At 43.6% G+C, this 22,046-nt stretch overlaps 1 protein-coding gene and 1 non-coding gene across 4 annotated transcripts in view; both read right to left on the reverse strand.

Annotated features, from left to right (window-relative positions):
• Window positions 1-3,191: 3,191 nt before the first annotated feature.
• safb (scaffold attachment factor B) overlaps window positions 3,192-22,046 on the reverse strand; it is a 66,846-nt gene continuing 47,991 nt past the window's right edge. For 2 of the 3 annotated variants that reach the window (XM_048559718.2, XM_048559716.2), the window contains 4 exons: window positions 20,876-21,027; window positions 16,813-16,928; window positions 6,003-6,069; window positions 3,192-3,583 (listed from right to left, as the gene is read on the reverse strand). In XM_048559718.2, coding sequence (XP_048415675.2) covers window positions 3,418-3,583; window positions 6,003-6,069; window positions 16,813-16,928; window positions 20,876-21,027 — 501 coding nt within the window. In that variant the 3' untranslated portion in view covers window positions 3,192-3,417. Of the gene's footprint in view, window positions 3,584-4,635; window positions 4,700-6,002; window positions 6,070-16,812; window positions 16,929-20,875; window positions 21,028-22,046 lie in introns of all 3 variants that reach the window. The other variant, XM_048559717.2, reaches the window with a different exon arrangement.
• Window positions 10,306-10,441, reverse strand: LOC125466086 (small nucleolar RNA SNORA42/SNORA80 family). Its single transcript, XR_007250379.1, has one exon. It is a non-coding gene; the product is annotated as a small nucleolar RNA SNORA42/SNORA80 family (small nucleolar RNA).

Genomic DNA, 22,046 nt, shown 5'->3' on the forward strand with positions numbered 1-22,046 from the left:
TTATTGCCATGTTTCTCACAGTACATGGGTTTTTAAAGAATTATACATTAAAGGATGTTCTGAAGTCATCAATTTTTCAGTGGATGTGAGATTTGCTGGCTGGGCCGGCATTTATTGCTCAACCCTAGTTGTCCTTGAGAGGGTGGTGGCAAGGTGAAATGTTCATGGTTTGGAAAGGTGCTAAGCCTTGGTGAATTCCTATGGCGCATCTTGTAAATTGTACACATTGCTGTTGCTGAATGTCGGTGAAGCTTGTGGATGTAGTGCTAATCAAGTACTGCTTTGTCCTGGAGGATGCTAAGCTTCGACCGATCTTAGGGCTGCACCCTTCAAAACCAGTTGTGAGTATTTCATCAGGCTTTGGATTTATGCCTCACGAGCTTGGAATAATCACGAGATGAGTTACTCGCTGTAGTATTTCTAGCCTTTGACTTGTTCTTGCAGTCTCGGTATTTATATGGATAGTTCAGTTAGAAATCAATGATAAATCTCAGGATTCTGTGAGGCATTCAGTTATGGTGATGGCCAATGCGTGGCATGGATCTCACTTGCTACTTGTCAACCCAAACCTGAACATTGTCCAGGACTTGCTGGATTTAGACAGGGACTGCTTCAACATCTGAGGAGCCACGAATGGTGCTAAACATTATGTAATCATCAGCAAATACCCCCACTTCTGACCTGTTGGAGGGATCAATTTAATAAGATTTGATAATCATCACCTGTACTTGTTTGGTTATTGTCAGCAGGTTGAAATCAGAGCTCTCCACTGGTTAGAGTCATACCAGCCAGCAAAGAGTTGTGCCTGAATCTACACCAGAATGATATAGGCAATGATATAGATTCCACAACAGTCTTACATTAAGCAAATTTGTACTAAATGAACTTTCAGTATGAGTGAAAACTTAGGAGTAATACTTGAACATCTGGAAGAGAACTAAAATATCAATACAGAGAGCTGAAGTGAATAGAAACTATGAACTGCTATAAGTGATTACAATCCTCAGGGGGAAGTATCGTGTGCTAACACCGACACTTTTGTGGTTTATATGTTAGTCTGTAGATAGTCAAGTTCTTTTGCAGTCATAATCATGAAGGATAGAGATACGATGAATAGCAAATATATTTTCTTTAGTGTAGGGGAGTTCAAAACCAGAGGGCATAGTTTTAAGGAGGAAGATTTAAAATGGATCTGAGGGGCAACTTTTTCAGCAGGTGGTTCATATGTGGAATGAACTGCCGGGGGAACTGGTAGACACAGATAGTCTCATTTAAAAGACATTTGAAATTACAAAAATAGGAAATGTTTAGAGGGATATGAGCCAAATGGGACCAGTTTAATTTGGAAAACTTGGTCAGCATGGACAAGTGATGGGTCTGTTTCTGTGCTCTGTAACTATTTTTAATTACAGATTTTATTAACTTAATTTGAATTCCAACAGCTGCTTGCTAAGAATTGAATCAGTATCATCAGAATGTTAGTCTGGGCTTCTAGATTAGGAGTCCAGTGACATTGCTAAAGGAAAAAAAGGTGATATCACCAATTTTTGATTGCAACTCCCATGTTCAAATGCACTTTGTTTCCTGTAGCTCCCATCTTCTTACATATCCTAACTGCATTTTGTTTATACTGAAAAGATTTAGTTCAGTATTTAATTACTCCTGCCTTCCACCCTATGGAGACCTGGCCTTATGTTTGTTACCCTTCTTGCCCTAGCTGACCATTCTTGCACAAAGCTTAACAGTTTAGTGTTACACACTTTTAATAGAAGGTATTGTTAACCGTTTCTCTGTACACTATTACTTGATCTGAGTACACACAGTGGAGTTTTCATTGTCAAATTTTAGAACACTGTTTCTCTGTAAAATCACAGCTAGCTACATCCTAAATTTTTGCCTGCCCTCAGTTATTTGTCTAAAGCTATATTGTAAGGACATGAAGGTATTCAAATTATCTCTACCAAAAGCTTTTTATCTTGTTTACGGATCTCTCATCTAACAGAAATTAGTCCTTTCTATCCAGTATATCTAGGAATCTCAATTTCATACAAGTCAATCACTGGCCAAAAAAAAATCTTGGACTAAGCAACCTTTTACTACTGAAGTATTTCAACCCCTTTAGTGTGAATACATTCCTGTAATGCAATGACTTGCATTATACAATTTAATGAGTTTTGACTCAGCCGATGAAGGATTCTGACCACCCTATCTACCTGCCTTGCTAACTTCAGGGTAGTGTGAATCTAGTGCATTTGAATCTGTGAATCTCTGCTCCTTTCCATTCAAATAATTTACGTATTCCTTTTACTCTTGCTTTGCATCACTCTTACTTTGCATGGAATTTATTTTTCCATTTTCTGCCCACAAGTCATCATTTACCTCTGATCACAAGATGATATCAAACATTTGCACATGATATCTTACAAGAAATTTGCTGGATCTTCACCTAGCATAGTGCGCTTTATCCAGGTCATATAAACCAGTGCGATTCCAACACCATTTACGTAGTGAGGGCAATTTAAGGGAATGCTCTGAATGGAAGATCTCTTATCCATATAAAGGAATCTAGTGGAGGGAAGTAATTGGGGGAATGAAAATGAATTAGCAACTGCTTTCGAGAGAATGCAAATTAGGAAGATAGGTGAAGAAGAGCAGATCTGCACTGATGTCTGCTATCCAAAGTAGTGAAATTGCAAGAATATTGAGGTTACAATATTGAATTAAACAGGGTGCAAGAGACAATTAAACACATCTGATGTAGAACTATTGCCCAAAGCATGACAAAACCTTAAATGTATTTAGCTAGATTTTAGCAGTTTGGGCAAATGGAATCAAAAGGCTATGGGGAGAAAGCATGATTAAGCTATTGAGTTAGATGATTAGCCATGATCATAACAGATGGCAGGGCAGGCTAGAAGGGCCAAATGGCCTCCTCCTGCTCCTATCTTCTATGTTTCCATACTGATTCTGGATCTCCAAATGATATTCATAGTTAAAGACTGTTTCTTGAGGAGCAGATGGAAGAGAAGGAAAAGACTAGAAAGTGCATTAAAAGTTATTACTTTAATAATGCACTACCAAAACCAAACTCGAACACTAACATTAATCACATTAGAAAACATTACAGCCATCAGAAAAGGTGATTCTCCAAATCTGCACCTAATTCCAAAATTAAGTTCAGACACCCAAAGTATATTTTCACTTTTATTTATGGAAAATTGAAGTGACTCTTTCAGAGTCTAGGCTCAATACAAGTACTTTAACAATAAAGTAACCATGAAATGATCATTAATTCCAAAACAATTCTGGTTTCAGAGGCAGTAAACAAAAATACACAAGAACATGGTACTGTGATTAGCACTACGCACCACTATTAAAGATTTCCTTTACATTAAAATCAGTTAATAGAAATAAGAGTTAGTAGCGATGCTGGAAACGAGGATCGTTGGACAGTCTCTGCACTCGGTCTTGGTCACCAAAGCTGCTCGGTCCTTGCATGCCACCACCTGCCATCATTTGGACAGTGCGGCTCATGGGTTGACCACCCCCCTGCTGGATCCCACCTTGCACAAATCCTCCTTGCCTGTGGGAAAAGGTGGTATTGTCAATTCAGTGGTATGGATGGGTATACCAAAAGCTGAATAAGAACAAGCCAAAGTCAGTCCATAAAAAGAGTGAGAAAAATATAAGACCTCTATCGCCAGAACATTTGTTAACAAATCGATACATTTTGTAGAATTAGTAATACTCATTATTTATGGTCCATACAGGCATGACATCACAGACACAGTAGCCATTTAGCCCATCATTAATGTGCCAGCTCTCCAAATGAGCAGGTCACCTATACTGCCATTCTCTCTAGACATTCTTCCCTTTCAAAACAATTGGCTTCTGAATACCTCAACTATGCTCTCAGACTGTACATTCCAGACCCTACTTCCTGCATGATAAAAACTTTCCTTGTACTACTTATGCATCTTTCTACTGTTACTTTTAAGTTTGTACCTTTGGTCTTAATCCTTTCACAAGTGGGAACATTTCTTATATATTTATTCTGCCCAGACTTCTCATTTTAAATACATCAATCAACTCTTCTCTCCACCAAGGAAAATCGCTCCAACTTCTCCAAATTATCTTCATAACTAAGTCCCTCACCCTGGAGCCATTCTTGTAAAACATTTTCTGTAATCTTTCCTGTGCTCCGCATCCTTACTAGAATACAATGTGCAGACCAGAGCACAACTGAGATTGTTCTGTGTCTTATACAAGTACAACAACACCTTCAGATATGGGATTGTATTCTTCTAGTCTTACATCCAATCACTGAAAATATGAAAGTGTATAATAGTGGTCTCAAGCAAGAACTCTGGGGCATTGGAATCATTCACCCTCAAAATCCTTATCTACACTTCCTTTTTATACAAGTTTTAAAATTCAATTTGCTGAATCCTGACGAGCACAAATATAATTATACTTGACCATGCCCTATGATCTTATTTTGTCCACTGATGTACTTTTTCCAGAAATTATATTTGAGCAGTGGGTCACTTGTTTCTCAGTTAGTGGAATAGAACAGAATGGATAATGGCATTGACTTCATTCACTTATGCCAGCAGCAATGAAGACTATACTGACCTCCATTCTGCATTTTTACATCAGTCATAAGTTGTTCCGAGAATGCCAAATGAACTCAGTTGCTCTGGTAAAATGAGAAGGATTGGGATCAACCTTTTCACATTATTTCATGATCAAATAATTCAATTTTAATGTACTTATCAAGCAACCCTAATTTATAAAGCAGAAACCTCATGTTCAGTTGCAGGATGTAGGTTTTACCCATTCAGACAGCTGCTGAAACCATTCAAGCAGAAGTGAAATGTAACTGCAGCATATGCATGAAAAATCAAAAATGGAAAATTAACTCAGAGTTGCCTTCTGCTTCTAAACTGTGTTGTGAAAAGTGGTTAATAAAAGGGGTATATAATTAACTTTAAATCATCACACCTCATGAGCAAACATTTTCCCAGAAAAATGATAGTTGTAGAAAGCAAAGAGCCCTTCATAATACATATCTGTAAACACAATCTACCAAATATTCTAGAATAATTATAGACTACAAATCAGTCACAGCAGGACAAAGCTAATCATGCTTTACGGGCTTTTTAACAATAAAGAAAATATGAACTTAATTTGATATCTAAATCAGGATGGCATTTAGCTTTTGGAAACAAGATATGTGCAATTTTCATTTTGTGAACAAGGTCCTAGAAATATCAAAAAAAACTTACATTAATAATTGTACATAACACGTGCACACAGTATCTGATTAAGGAGTTCAACAAAGTCCAATTTAAGCAGAAGGACATGCTTTATGGAGAATGAGTAAAAAATTGCCGAGTTCTATCAAATTACTACAAAATACAACCAATGTGGAGATTTGTTTACAGACGGTGTCTACCAGGCTACATTGAGAGTAATGTATTATTCAGATATGCATGGTCCAGTTAAATTCAGAAAGACGGAATAGCAGGACAGATCTCAGCCCTACAACTTTTGAGGTTTTTAGTGACTCCATGTCCATTCTGGGGAATGGAACTTCTTGCTTCCACCACAGGTACAAAATACTTGAATGCAGAATACGGTTTCATCAACAAATCCTTTTAGTACAGGACCGTTCCGCCAATTAGTGACAAATTATGAATGGCTGCAAGCAAGTGGACCCCCCACCCACCGGCCCCCATGAGGAAAGGTCGAAACCTTATACATGATTTTTGTAAGAGCCAGCAAAGAATGTCACCTTCTATCCTATTAAACTGGACTGTTTTCAAACCAAGACCCCATTTATTACAGCCTACCAATCAAATTGCCAAGAATACCGTGAAGGATACTCAGAACTCCTGATCAAATATTGTTTAACTAATTTGTGCTCAGCAGGATTCAGCAGCAGCCAACAGTCATAGGGCGAGTAAGCTTTTCTCTTAAGATCAAGGTATTCCTCTTACCCAGGCATTCCTCCTCGTTGCATCATGTGGCCTTGTCCGGACTGGGCAGGTATACCTCTATCCCCTCCTACAAAAAGAAATAAAAAGGTTCTTTGTCTGAAAATAAAATTTCATAGATAATAAGGTTATTTTAAGAAAGAAAAACCAGGTTAATTCAAGAAAAGCTTAAAATTTAATTCGTCTTGCAGCTTGTGTCCTTTCCTACTACCACATTCCCAGGGAAAACACTTTCAACAGCAGAATCAAGTTGCAAATTATAACTGAAGTACATCTCAAAACATTCCATTTCAGGGGAGTGAAATTCAAGTCCTACAAATTAAATACGTGCAAAGTTATTAAGCTGAAAAAACCAAAGCAGTTCCAATCCGCAGATGCTGGAGTCAGAGACAACACAGAATGGAGTCGGAAGAACATGGTAGATGAGGGAGCATTAGTGGAACAGGAAAGTTGACATTTCAGATGCGAAACGTCAACTTTCCTGCTCCTCTGATGCTGCCTGGCCTGCTGTGTTCCTCCAGCTCCACAGTGAACTGTCCCCAGTCTTTCAGTAATATCAGCTTACTAGCAATGTTGGAATCAAGCAGGTACATTTGACTGCAGACATATTACAGCAATAAAGAATTATCGTGCTTGGACAGAACAGTGATAGTATTACACAGTACAGTAACAGATCCTTTAGACCAGCCAAATATCCTAAATTGATTTAGTCCCATTTGCCAGCATTTGGCCCATATCCATCTAAACCCTTACTATTCATGCACCATCCAGATGCCTTTTAAATGTCTTAACAGTACACCCCCCCCCGACCCCCACCACCATTACTTCTGGCAGCTTGTTCCATACACACACCACCCTCTGCGTAAAAATGCTGCTCCTCAGGTCCCACCTGGGAAAAAGACCTTGGCTATTCACCCTATCTATACCTCATAATTTTATAAACCTCTATAAGGACAGTCCTCAACTTCTGGCACTCGAGGGAAAAAAGCTCCAGCCTATTCAGCCTCTCCCTATAACTCAAACCCTCCAATCTTAGCAACATCTCAGAGACATTCCAGTACCCAACTTGTGCTCAGTTTGTTTAAGAAAAAAAACGATGCCATACAGAGAGTACAGAAGTCTCAGGGAAAAAAAACTGTCTTGGCTAACATAGTGACATAAGTCGTAGGCAAGTTATTAGAGAGGATACTGATGGACAGGATCAACCAACATTTGGATAGTCAAATCTGATTAGGCATAGTCAGCATGGATTTGTGTGCAGGAAGTAGTGTCTGACAAATATTTTTTGAAGAGATAACCAAGAGGATGGATGAAGGTAGGGCAGTGGATGTTGTCTATATGGACTTTGGTGAGTCCTTTGACAAGGTCCTGCACAGCAGGCTAATCATTAAAATTAGGTCACATGGAATCCAGGGAGAGCTGGCTAACTGGATTCAAAATTGGCTCAATGGTAGGAATAAGAGGATGATGGTTGAAAGCTGCTTCTCAGACTGGGGGCCTGTGACTAGTTGTGTGCCACAGGGATCAATGCTGGGACCTTTGCTATTTATATTTACGTAAATGATCTAGACACGAATGCACAAGGCTGGATTAGTAAATTTGCAGATGATACAAAATTAGGAGATGTTGCTGATTGTGATGGTGGTTATCAAAAATTAGAGGCATCTTGATCAGATGGAGAAGTGGGCTGATGATTGGCAAATGCAATTCAGTACAGATTAAGTGTCAGGTGTTGCACTTTGGAAATCTAAACCAAGGTAGGACTTATTCAGTAAAGGGCAAGGTCCTGAGGAGTGTTGTGGAACAGAGGGACCTAGAAGTACAAGTACACAATTTATTGAAAGCAGCGTCATAGGTGGATTGGGTGGTGAAGAAGGCATTTAGTATGCCGACCTTCACTTGTCAAGGCACTAAGTAAAGGAGTTGGGGCATTATGTTACAGTTGTTGGTGAGGCTGCATTTGGGAGTATTGTGCGCAGTTTTGGTCACCCTGTTATAGAAAGGCATAGTTAAACTGAAAAGTATGCAAAGGTGATTTACAAGTATGCTGCCAGGACTAGTAGGCTTGAGTGCAAGGGAGAGGTTGGCCAGGGAAGGGCTTAATTCCTTGGAACGTAGGAGAATGAGAAGTGACCTTATTGAGGTGTTAAAAAAAAATCATGAGGGGCATAGACAGGATGAAGGCATATAATCTTTTCCCCAGGGGCAGGAAATTAAACTAGTGGGCACAGGTTTCAGGGAAAGGTTGAAGAAGGACCCATGGGGCAACTTCTTCACACAGAGAGTGGTTCATGTATCGATTGGGCTGCCAGAAAAAGTGGTTGAGGCAGGTACAACGGCAACATTTAAAAAACATTTGGATAGGTAAATAGATGGGAAAGGTTTGGAGGGATAAGGACCAAATGTGGGCAATTGGAACTGGCTGAGTGGGCACCATGGTCAGCTTGGACCAGTTTGGACAGAAGGGCCCGTTTCCATGCAGTATTACTCTATGAATCTCTACTACAACCAGAACTGCTGTGTGTAATTGGCTATACTTGTCTATCAGCGACTGCACTTTAAAGTTAAAGCCTTGAATGTATACTGTTGTAGTGTCCTGCGAAAGTAACTACTCCATAGAAAGTGAGAGGTTTAAACTTTTAATCAGAATTAGATTTGCCCATTTTACTGTTGATTAAAATAACCAAAGAACTGAAACTTACTATGGATTCTGGAAATTTGTAGAATATAATTTAAACAGGCAAGGTTCTTTCTGAGAAGTACTGCATGATATATGGAACATAGAACAATACAGCGCAGAACAGGCCCTTTGGCCCTCGATGTTGCGCTGAACTGTGAACTAACCTAAGCCCCTCCCCCACTCTATCCCATCATTATCCATATGCTTATTCAAGGGCTGTTTAAATGCCCCTAATGTGGCTGAGTTAACTACACTGGCAGGCAGGGCGTTCCACGCCCTTACTATGCTCTGAGTAAAGAACCTGTGACATCTGTCTTAAATCTATCACCCCTCAATGTGTAGCTATGCCCCCTTGTACAAGCTAAAGTCATCATCCTCGGAAAAAGACTCTCACTGTCCACCCTATCTAATCCTCTGATCATCTTATGTCTCTATTAAATCCACTCTTAGCCTCCTTCTCTTCAATGAGGACAGACCCAAGTCCTTCAGCCTTTCTTCAAAGGGCCTGCGCTCCAGACCAGGCAACATCCTGGTAAATCTCCTCTAAACCTTTTCCAATGCTTCCACATCCTTTCTGTAATGGGGCGATCAGAACTGCACGCAATATTCCAAATGAGGCCGCACTAGCGTTTTTTTACAGTTGCAGCATGACATCACGGCTCCGGAACTCAATCCCTCTACCAATAAAACCTAGACATGGTGGCTCAGTGGTTAGCACTGCAATCTCACAGCGCCAGGGACTCATGTTCGATTCCAGCCTCAGGTAACGGTCTGTGTGGAGTTTGCACGTTCTCCTTGTGTCTCCGTGGGTTTCCTCCGAGTGCTGCGGTTTCCTCCCACAGTCCAAAGATGTGCAGGCCAGGTGGATTGGCCATGTTAAATTGCCCGTAGTGTTCATGGGTGTGTGGGTTATAGGGGGATGGGTGTGGGTGGGATGCTCTAAGGGGCGGTGTGGACTTGTTGGGCCGAAGGGCCTGTTTCCACACTGTAGGGAATCTAACACACTGTAAGCTGCCTTAACAGCACTATCAACCTGGGTGGCAATGTGAATGAACTAAATTACTGACTGTAACTTTTAAAGTCACTATTGTTGCTTTTCTTGTATGCCCGTAATTAGTGCCTATTTTTTAAAAAATTAAGTGTGCACTGAGGTGTCATTTGTGGATGTAGAACTGCACACCAATACAGTCTTCAGTTAAACAAAACACCCCTAGTTCCTCTAAGTCAAGGTTGAAAAAGAGACAGCAGGCTGTGAGTTTAACCTGAGGATCACCATGCCGTAGGTAGGGGGCAATGTCGAGAAGACAGGGCATTCATGGTAACCTTAGCTGGTCTTGGAAATGAACCCATGTTTTGGCAGCACCTTGCATCGAAAACCCACGCTAAGTAACAGAAACATAATGCAGGGGTACACTCACTGTTATACTTCACTTACAACATAAATCAAATAATAATGCAACTGTGGTTTAAATAAAACTTACCAGCATATTTTTTTCATTGACACCCTCAACTGACTTCTGGTCATTGTGACAACAGTAAACTTCCAGAATTTCAGGTATATAATTTGTATTGGTTTATTGAGATTCCCACACGTACGGTGTATGATAAAACAAATTTTGCTTAATTAACTGTACTGCCCACATCAGTGAAGCAGGCCTATTAGTTTTAGGCCAGTCAATGGTTCGAAGCAGATTTTGATTTTGCATGGAGTACACTATGAAGAGATCATGGGATAGATCCCACCATAAATCCATAGCCATGCTAATGCAGCAAAGATTAATCCCAGAGAAACAATTACACAAGATAATAAAATGTGAGGCTGGATGAACACAGCAGGCCAAGCAAAATCTCAGGAGCACAAAAGCTGACGTTTCGGGCCTAGACCCTTCATCAGAGAGGGGGATGGGGGGAGGGTTCTGGAATAAATAGGGAGAGAGGGGGAGGCGGACCGAAGACGGAGAGAAAAGAAGATAGGTGGAGAGAGTATAGGTGGGGAGGTAGGGAGGGGATAGGTCAGTCCAGGGAAGACGGACTTGTCAAGGAGGTGGGATGAGGCTAGTAGGTAGATGGGGGTGCGGCTTGGGGTGGAAGGAAGGGATGGGTGAGAGGAAGAACAGGTTAGGGAGGCAGAGACAGGTTGGACTGGTTTTGGGATGCAGGGGGTGGAGGGTAAGAGCTGGGCTGGTTGTGTGGTGCAGTGGGGGGAAGGGGCGAACTGGGCTGGTTTAGGGATGCAGTGGGGGAAAGGGAGATTTTGAAACTGGTGAAGTCCACATTGATACCATTAGGCTGCAGGGTTCCCAGGCGGAATATGAGTTGCTGTTCCTGCAACCTTCGGGTGGCATCATTGTGGCAGTGCAGGAGGCCCATGATGGACATGTCATCTAAAGAATGGGAGGGGGAGTGGAAATGGTTTGCGACTGGGAGGTGCAGTTGTTTGTTGCGAACTGAGCGGAGGTATTCTGCAAAGCGGTCCCCAAGCCTCCGCTTGGTTTCCCCAATGTAGAGGAAGCCACACCGGGTACAGTGGATGCAGTATACCACATTGGCAGATGTGCAGGTGAACCTCTGCTTAATGTGGAATGTCATCTTGGGGCCTGGGATAGGGGTGAGGGAGGAGGTGTGGGGGCAAGTGTAGCATTTCCTGCGGTTGCAGGGGAAGGTGGCGGGTGTGGTGGGGTTGGAGGGCAGTGTGGAGCGGACAAGGGAGTCACGGAGAGAGTGGTCTCTCCGGAAAGCAGACAGGGGTGGAGATGGAAAAATGTCTTGGGTGGTGGGGTCGGATTGTAGATTGTAGTGACTCACCCACTCCAACCTCTCCCCCGCAGAACGGGCAGCCCTCCGCTCCAACCCCAACCTCACCATCAAACCCGCAGACAAGGGTGGCGCAGTGGTAGTATGGCGCACTGGCCTCTACATCGCCAAGGCCAGACGCCAATTCTCCGACACCACCTCCTACCGCCCCCTCGATCATGACCCCACACCCGAGCACCAAACCATCATCTCCAACACCACTCATGACCTCAACACCTCAGGGCACCTCCCACCCACAACCTCCAACCTCATTGTTCCCCAACCCCGCACGGCCCGTTTCTATCTCCTTCCCAAATTCCACAAACCTGCCTGCCCTGGTCGACCCATCGTCTCAGCCTGCTCCTGCCCCACCGAACTCATCTCCACCTATCTGGACTCCATTTTCTCCCCTTTGGTCCAGAAACTCCCTACCTACGTCCATGGCACCAGCCACGCCCTCCACCTCCTCCAGGACTTCCAATTCCCTGGCCCCCAACACCTCATCTTCACCATGGACATCCAGTCCCTATACACCTGCATTCCACATGCAGATGGCCTCAAGGCCCTCCGCTTCTTCCTGTCCCGCAGGCCCGACCAGTGCCCCTCCACCGACACCCTCATCCGCCTAGCCGAACTCGTCCTCACCCTCAACAACTTCTCTTTTGACTCCTCCCACTTCCTACAGACTAAGGGGGTGGCCATGGGCACCCGCATGGGTCCCAGCTATGCCTGCCTCTTTGTAGGTTACGTGGAACAGTCCCTCTTCCGCACCTACACAGGTCCCAAACCCCACCTCTTCCTCCGGTACATTGATGACTGTATCAGCGCCGCCTCTTGCTCCCCAGAGGAGCTCGAACAGTTCATCCACTTCACCAACACCTTCCACCCCAACCTTCAGTTCACCTGGGCCATCTCCAGCACATCCCTCACCTTCCTGGACCTCTCAGTCTCCATCTCAGGCAACCAGCTTGTAACTCATGTCCATTTCAAGCCCACCGACTCCCACAGCTACCTAGAATACACCTCCTCCCACCCACCCTCCTGCAAAAATTCCATCCCCTATTCCAATTCCTCCGCCTCCGCCGCATCTGCTCCCACGATAAGACATTCCACTCCCGCACATCCCAGATGTCCAAGTTGTTCAAGGACCGCAACTTTCCCCCCACAGTGATCGAGAACGCCCTTGACCGCGTCTCCCGTATTTCCCGCAACACATCCCTCATACCCCGCACCCGCCACAACCGCCAAAAGAGGATCCCCCTCGTTCTCACACACCGCCCCACCAACCTCCGGATACAACGCATCATCCTCCGACACTTCCGCCATCTACAATCCGACCCCACCACCCAAGACATTTTTCCATCCCCACCCCTGTCTGCTTTCCGGAGAGACCACTCTCTCCGTGACTTCCTTGTTCGCTCCACACTGCCCTCCAACCCCACCACACCCGCCACCTTCCCCTGCAACTGCAGGAAATGCTACACTTGCCCCCACACCTCCTCCCTCACCCCTATCCCAGGCCCCAAGATGACATTCCACATTAAGCAGAGGTTCACCTGCACATCTGCCAATGTGGTATACTGCATCCACTGTACCCGGTGTGGCTTCCTCTACATTGGGGAAACCAAGCGGAGGCTCGGGGACTGCTTTGCAGAACACCTCCGCTCAGTTCGCAACAAACAACTGCACCTCCCAGTCGCAAACCATTTCCACTCCCCCTCCCATTCTTTAGATGACATGTCCATCATGGGCCTCCTGCACTGCCACAATGATGCCACCCGAAGGTTGCAGGAACAGCAAATCATATTCCGCCTGGGAACCCTGCAGCCTAATGGTATCAATGTGGACTTCACTAGTTTCAAAATCTCCCCTTCCCCCACTGCATCCCTAAACCAGCCCAGTTCGTCCCCTCCCCCCAGTGCACCACACAACCAGCCCAGCTCTTCCCCCCCACCCACTGCATCCCAAAACCAGTCCAACCCGTCTCTGCCTCCCTAACCGGTTCTTCCTCTCACCCATCCCTTCCTCCCACCTCAAGCTGCACCCCCATCTACCTACTAACCTCATCCCACCTCCTTGACCTGTCCGTCTTCCCTGGACTGACCTATCCCCTCCCTACCTCCCCACCTATACTCTCTCCACCTATCTTCTTTTCTCTCCGTCTTCGGTCCGCCTCCCCCTCTCTCCCTATTTATTCCAGAACCCTCACCCCATCCCCCTCTCTGATGAAGGGTCTCGGCCCGAAACGTCAGCTTTTGTGCTCCTGAGATGCTGCCTGGACTGCTGTGTTCATCCAGCCTCACATTTTATTATCTTGGATTCTCCAGCATCTGCGGTTCCCATTATCTCTGAAACAATTACGCAGTTGCTCACAATTCCAGTGTATCACCCGACACCACAAACACTCAAAATGATCCCTGGGAGGATTGATGTTATCTACCTAATTTCTCCATACTGATGCCCAGCATGGAGATGCCTGCGTCTCAAACCAATTGCCTGGCTTTGGCAAACTCAAAACAATTAAAATTGATTTAAAAGACTTCCATCCATATGGGACTTTCCACAATAGCCAGACATCTGATGATCTTGGGAACAGGGGGCAGCACAGTGGTTAAGCACTGCTGCCTTACATTGCCAGGGATATGGATTTGATTCCAGCCTTGGACAACTGTCTGGGTGGAGTTTGCACATTCTTCCAGGATCTGTGTGGGTGTCTGGCCTTTCTGGGTGCTCCGGTTTCCCCCACAGTCCAAGTTCATGTTAGGTGGATTGGTAAATGTGGAATTATGGGGATAGGGTGGGATATTCTTCATAGGGGTTCAATTAACTCAAAGCTCTTTTGTCAATTATATTGCCCCAAACACATTTTGGCAATGGTACTGAAAACTCTTTTAGCCTGCTGCAACACTAGCATCCACTAAGCATGTGGAGAATTGCTTAGTGTGTGAACTGCACAATGTGAAACACAACGACATGAATAATCCAACCTGGCTAATTTCCACCTTATCTGCCTAATCTTGAGCAAAGTAATGGAAGGGGTCAGAGCTACCAAGCAGCACAACTCAGAAGCAACATGTTAAATGTCCATCAACTCAGATTTCACCAGGGCCACTCAACTCCTGACTTGATCACAGGTTTGGTCCAAAGATGGATAATAGAATTAAAACACGAGAGATGTGGAGAGCGAGATCAACAATCTCTAAGCTGCAGAGCCGATCAGCATGCCCATGCACTGACTTCCGGCTGAGGCCTCTCAAGAACCTTGAATATTCATGCAACAGAAACAAAAATGACCTCAGTGTTTAACTAAGTATGGCAAAGATATCTAGGAAAACCGGTCATGTGATTTCATACTTAACACAAAGGAAGGTATTATGGTGTCAGAGATCAATCATATCAGCCCCAGTGATATCTTTGCAGGAATTATTCAGGGGAGCACCGTGGGCTCAGCCATTTTCAGCCACTTCATCATTAATCTTCTTTCCATAACTTAGAAGTGGGGTTGATCACTGATGGTTCCACAAGGCTTAACAACATTTGCAACTCACATGTGTGTTCATAAACAAGTTAAAGGCAACATCCAGGTGTCTTACTTTAAGGGCATGTAGCACCACATGAGAGTACCAGGCAGTGACCATCTCCACACAAGAATCCAGCTGTCTCACCCTCACATTCAATGATGCCATCATTGCTGAATTCCCCTCTATCAATATCCTAAAGATTATGACTGACCAGAAAGTGAACTAGAGTAGCCATATAAATAATGTTGCTACAAGAGTGTATCAGACACTAGTAGATAGTAAGACAATAGTATATCAGACGCTAGTAACTATGCAGCAAGCAACCTGCCTCCCCAGTGGCTGACAACCATCTATAAGGCACAAGTCAGATGTGCAAAGGAATACTCTCCTTGCCTGGATAAGAGCAGCTCTAATATTTGAAGTTTTACATCACCCAAGACAAAGCAGCTTGCTTGCTTGCCATACCCACGAGCATTCACTCCCTCCATCACTGACACTCAGCAGTAGTGTGTACCACCACAAGATACACTACACTCACTCACTCAGGCTCCTCAGATAGCACCTTCCAAACTGGTGAACTTTTAGTTCCTAAGAGTACGAAAGATGCATGGGAACACCAGTACCTGCAAGCTCCTCTGAGCTGTACACCATCTTGACTTGTAAGTATATTATTAGTCCTCCACTATCAGAGAGTAAACTCCTAGAACTTGTTTCCGAACAGCACCATGGGTATACCTACACCCCAAGGATTACAGCAGTTCACCACCTAAAACTTGAGCGCAATCAGGGCTAGGCAACAACATTAGCATTGTCAGTGGTGCTCACACGGTAAGAACAAGTCACAAAACAGATATACCTTTGTGCAGTCATTGCTACGATGAAGGAAACAGCAACTAATTTGCGCTCAGCAAGATCTCAGAAAAAGCAATGAGATAATCTGTTGATTGAGGAATTAATTTTAGTCAGGACACCAGGTAGATCATCCTTGTTCTTCTTTAAAATATAGCTGCCCCATTGAAGTAGGCAGGGCCTCAGTTTAATTTCTTATTCAAGACCACTGACAGCACAGCAATCTTTCAGTGCTGCACTGGAACGTCAACTTTGTGCATTCAAATTCCTGTGTGGAACTGCAAAACAGAACCTTGTGACTCAGGGCAGTACCACAGTGACAAAATCAGATGACTTGTTTGATGCGTCTTTCCACAGAAAGGAAATCCCACAAGTTGGTGGATACCACAAAAGATTTGGGCAGATACAATGAGACGACAAAGTGAAAACCATTTATTCCCGGGAGAAAATTAAAGAATGTTTTTAATCTCTCTGGGCACCCGTGAAGTTTGACCTGTACCAAATAAAACACACATTCTTAAAACAAGTGGTTAATTTTTAATGAAAATATCTCAAAAAAATAAGCTGTTTCAGTTAACTGAAACATGAATATCTTGTAGAAGCCTGGAAAATCAGTTAAACAAATTTAAATTTTGACTAACGTTGGAAAAACTCAACACTCCAGTTGAAATACATTACTCTGCACAGAGGAGGTCTGTTGCAACATTATTTCATACAATAAACCAATCATACTCCATTTTAGCTGAATTAACTGGCTCAAGTGTTAAATGATGAGTCAGCACCTTGTAGTTATTTGGATGTCAACATTTAATTATGGATGAAAAATTTAACTTATTCTAAATGCATTTATAAAGGTAAATGGCTAATTTTGATAACAGCTCAAGCCTGACTGGTCAAATCAATCACAAGAGTGGAATTTTAAACAACACCAACTTCTTTTAATTACAAACTTCTCGGTACTAATAATTACCTTGCCAACGATCATGATCTCTTCCCATCATTCCTCCTTCGAGGTTGCCCTGCCAAGAACGCTCTGGATGACCTTCCATCTTCCGCCCATGATCACTGTTCCAATCTCTGCCATCTCTACATAAAAGTAATATCTTGTAAGTTAATGAGCCAACCAACGTGTAAAGATATATCAAGAGGAGTTATGGGAAGATTTTGCATTCTACCAAATTGGCTCCATTTGCAGAACTGATCTGTGGCATGTCAGCCAATTGCTAGCAAGGCAGAGGTGGTAGTAGAAGATGGGCTTGAAGCTGTGCTTCCCCACCCCAACAATGTCTGAAAAGTAACTCTCCTCAGCTACGTGCACTGCCTTTCCCCCTCCAATAGCTGTGGCGAGATGCCCTTCTTGGAGGCCACATCTATGAACCAAGGCTGTGGCTACAGCTGACTGTGCAATCCCTCACTCAGAACTACCTCATCATCATCAGTTAAACTGGCCTCCAGTGTATGTGCTGATGAGGGCCGTGACATCATCTGGTTGTGACACTATGTTTTTGTGTATATTCATGGTTTAACCTCGTAGTGGCACTCACAAGAAGACATGCCAGACATGAGCAAGGTGCTGGGGAGCACGACGACATTTCAATGGACACTGCAATGTTACTCTTAATTTACACGAGTTCTGCTCAGCTTAACTGCTACGTAAGGTACACTTACATTAGGTGCAACCTTAGCTACTTCACTCTGAAGTCACTCCCTTCAGTTTCTCATCCCTGCCATTGTTGCCTCTAAGATGATCTCATTCAAGTGCCATTTGTGACATTCTCAATCATCAACCCAAACTTCTAAACAGTTCTCCTTCCTCCCTCACGTGCTTCCTAATACTACAAATGGACATTTTCAACTTATCACTACAACAAATCGACATCTTCAACATCTCCATAAGCATCCACTCCCTCCACCACCAACGCTCAGTAGCAGCAGGGTGCACTATCTACAAGATGCAGTGCAGAAATTCAAAGAACCTCAGACACCAACTTCCAAACCCATGACCACTTCCATCCAGAAGGACAAGGGTATCAGACATAAGGCAGCACCACCACCTGCAGATTCCCCCCGAGCCACTCACCATCCTGACTAAGAAATATATCGCCATTCCTTCACTGTTGCTGGGTCAAAATCCTAGCATTCCCTCCCTGATAACACTGTGGGTTAACCCACAGTAGGAGGACAGTAGCGGTTCAAGAGGCAGCCTACCACCACCTTTTCAAGGGCAACCAGGGATGGGCAAGAAATGCTGGCCAGCCAGCGAAACCCACATCCCACAAATGAATAGAAAAAATAAGTCTGTGCGCAGCCTTGCTCCTCTACATTTGGTCCCATTCCCAAACATCATGTTCTCCAAGTTTCTTGAACATGGAGCTGGGTGGACCTGGTAGAAACCCAACTGAGTGTTAGTGAGTAGGTGATGCCTTTATTTTCATCTACTGTAGTCCCAATCATGCAACTATGTCAACTGCTGCCCCTGCCAAGCGCTGGAAGCCTCCCCAGCGTTATCCAGACAGCAGAAAATTTGTTTCAGGAAGACGAGGACCTGCCCTGCCAAATTTCACGTGGATCTGCTGTTGCACATGTACAGAGCGTGATTAAAGGGAGTCAGCATGGCTTTCTGAGGGGCGGGTCATGCCCTACAAATCTGACTGAGTTCTTTGAGGAGGTCATGAGACAGGTTGACGAGGGACGAGCAGTGGATGTGGTGTACATGGACATCAGCAAAGCATTTGATAAGGTTCCCCACGGCAGGCACTTTCATAAAGTCAGGAGGTGTGGAAATCAGGGTGACTTGGCTGTCTGGATTCAGAATTGGTTGGCTGACAGGATGTAGAGAGTGGGTGTAGATGGTAAATATTCTGCTTGGAGGTCAGTGCTGAGTGGTGACCCGCAAGGCTCTGTTCTTGGGCCTCTGCTCTTTGTACTTTTTAGAAATGACTTGGATGTGGAGGTTGAGGGGTGGGTTAGTATGTTTGCTGCTGACACAAAGGTTGGAGGTGCCGTTGATAGTATCAGGGTTATTGCAGGCTTCAGCGAGACATTTACATTATGCAGAGGTGGGCTGAGAAATGGCAGATGGAGTTCAACCTGGATAAATGCGAGGTGATGCATTTTGGAAGGTCGAACTTAAATGCTGAATATAGGATTAAAGACAGATTCTTGGCAGTGTATAGGAACAGCGGGATCTTGGTGCTCAAGTGCATAGCTCCCTCAAAGTTGCCACACAAGCGGATAAGGATGTTAAGAAATCAGATGGTGTTTTGGCTTTCATTAACAAGGGGATCGAGTTTAAGAGCCGTGAGGTTATGCTGCAGCTCGACAAAACCCTGGTGAGACCACACTGGAATATTGTCTCCAGTTCCGGTTGCACTATTATAGGAAAGATGTGGAGGCTTTGGAGAGGGTGCAAAGGAGGTTTACCAGGTTGAGGAGGTTGACTGAGCTCGGACTTTTCTCTCTGGAGAGAAGGAAGAAGAGAGGTGACCTGATCGAGGTGTACAAGGTAATGAGAGGCATGGATAGAGTCGATAGGCAGAGACCTTTCCCCAGGGCAGGATTGACTGCCGCGAGGCATAGATTTAAGGTGTTAGGAGGAAGGTATAGAGGAGATGTCAGAGGGAGGTTCTTCACCCAGAGAGTTGTGAGTACATGGAATACTTTGCTAGTGGAGTGGTGGAAGCAGAGCCATTAGTGACATTTAAGCAACTGCTGGACATGGGCATGGACTGCAGTGAATTGAGGGGAATGTAAGTTAGGTTCGGTTATTTTTGGATTGGGATTATTCCACGGCACAACATCGTAGGCCAAAGGGCCTGCACTGTGCTATACTTTTCCATGACTTGTCATTCACCTCTGACCCATCCATAAAACAACTGCCATTGGTATCTCCTGTGAAACATTACCAATCTCATTTGCAGTGCTACCTCTCTACTTACTAATCATTCTGTGGACATGCTGTCAGATGGCTCCACTTTTATCTGACTCAGTAAGCTAATAAAACAGCAATAATGAACTCCTGCCACCATGACTATTCAAACATCCTCAACCACGCTTCTGTAAGCCCTAAATTTCGTAACTTTCAGTTATAGTGCCCATAAGCTAATCAGAAGACTGGCTCCAATGTGTAAGATATCCACTGCTACATTCTTTTCTCAAATCTACAACAGAAATTTCCTTGAAGTGAATATTGAAGACACAAAGCTACAGATTTTGGGTCCTGCTAAGGATTCTACACTGTTACAAAACATTTCATTTTCCTCCATAATTTTTTACAAGCCAACAAGTTGAGTATTTTTAAAAATGATTCATTTATGGGACGTGAGTGTCACTGGTTGGACGAGCATTTATTATCCATTCCTATATGTCCAGAGAATAGTTGACAGTCAACCACATTTCTGTGGGCCTATTCCAGACCAGGTTAAGAACAGCAGTTTCCTTCCCTACAGGGCACTATCAAACCAGAGATTTTCCTGACATTGGCAATGGTTTCATAGTTAAACTCTTATTTCCAGATTATTATTAAATTCATCTGCTATGATAAGATTCCAACCTACTGTCCCTACAGAATTACCTGTATCTCTGGATTAATAGTTTTAGAGATAAGACCACCACATCATCACCTATTTTTGAGGGCTATGGGTATTAAAAACAGCGAAAAAATGTCAGCGAATGGAGCTGATGCAAATTAGTCAACCTAAATTACCAGTACAGCAGGTTTAACAGAACAGCCCACTCCTATGTTTCTTTTGCCTACTTTAGCTGAAATACTTATCGATAAAATATGGTCATCTCCAAAACAATGAGCTCCTTCACAAATTGCCAATTCCTCCAACGGTCACCATCAGCATGCATGAAAACTCTCATACACACTAACCTCTCCTGCCTACCTTTAAGTCCTAAAATACTACTTCCCTTGACAAATCAGACCTATCTTCATACTCTCAGAATTTCACTAGCCTTATCATCCTAGGTCAGCCCATCTTTCCTCCAACAGACATTCAACCTGTCCCCTCATTTTTCTCAATACGTACCTTGATTGGCGAGGCATAATTCCTCCTCTGTTGTCTCCTACACGTTTCATGTCTGGTCCGTAGCCACCAGCAGATCCGCCCCAACCCTCACGCTGTGATCCTGAATCGCGGTTGTGGCGCTCTGGTCCTCCATGCCTTCCATCAGGATAATGCTGAATATACATAACACAAATATTTCAAAGCTTGTTCAAAGAAACGATGTAATACACTTTAATGTTTGAACATCTTCCTGTCAAATTAATATGTTCAATAGCTCGTAACATATTGTTCTCATGCTGCAGTGACAAAGCATATCACTGCTTAGTGATGAGACAAGTAACTTCATGATAACATGGTACTGACCTCCCTTTTCACACTAGCAGAACAGTTAGTTCTCAACCAGGACCTTATTTACAACTTAATGCAAGATAAAACGAATCACAAAGACACTCTACCACTAAGGCAGAAAAATTCTGCCTATAATCCCTAAGTTCCTATTTCCCAGTTGAGAATAATCATTAGATGGCCAGACAACTGAAAGCTTGAGTTCAACATGACAAAGTTTCAGAAACTAGTATATTATGAACATCATACACGTACAAGGCACTGTCACCACCCTCAACCCTATAGCAAAATAAAATGCCATTCCCTAACAAACAATTCCATCAGTTTGTTCTGTAGAGCTTCTTCACCTGCACCTCTATAACTGAATCACCACCTGTTAGATACACATGTGTGTATTTCCAAAACTGACCTTCAGGTCTTGCTTCCAGTAAATTTGCCCCAAATCTGATGTCTCTCATTACCTCTCTGTAACATGTGCCTTCAGAAGTTGTGCAAGATCTCTACAGTGTAGGCTGCAACATTTAAACTTCCCTGTCTCAACGCTGTGCACCTATTAGTTAGTTGGCACTTACCTCAGTGATTTCAATAAGGGAACATAAATCTGATCATTCCACCCTCCCATGTTATTCAGTAACAGACTGTCTTTTCGCTGGCTTTCCAATGAAAGTGAAACCCCGCTTTTCCCATTATATAGATTTTGGTTTCATTCACTTCCAACTGATGATAAGAAGTTAAGGAATTCAAGTTGTTTTCATCCTCATCTAGCCCACATCGCAAAGATCACAATCCTGATTTGAGATCAGAAAGTACTAATAACGATAGCTTCCAAATACATATATAGAATTAA

Source organism: Stegostoma tigrinum, chromosome 30, assembly GCF_030684315.1.
Source record: "Stegostoma tigrinum isolate sSteTig4 chromosome 30, sSteTig4.hap1, whole genome shotgun sequence".
NCBI lineage: Eukaryota > Metazoa > Chordata > Chondrichthyes > Orectolobiformes > Stegostomatidae > Stegostoma > Stegostoma tigrinum.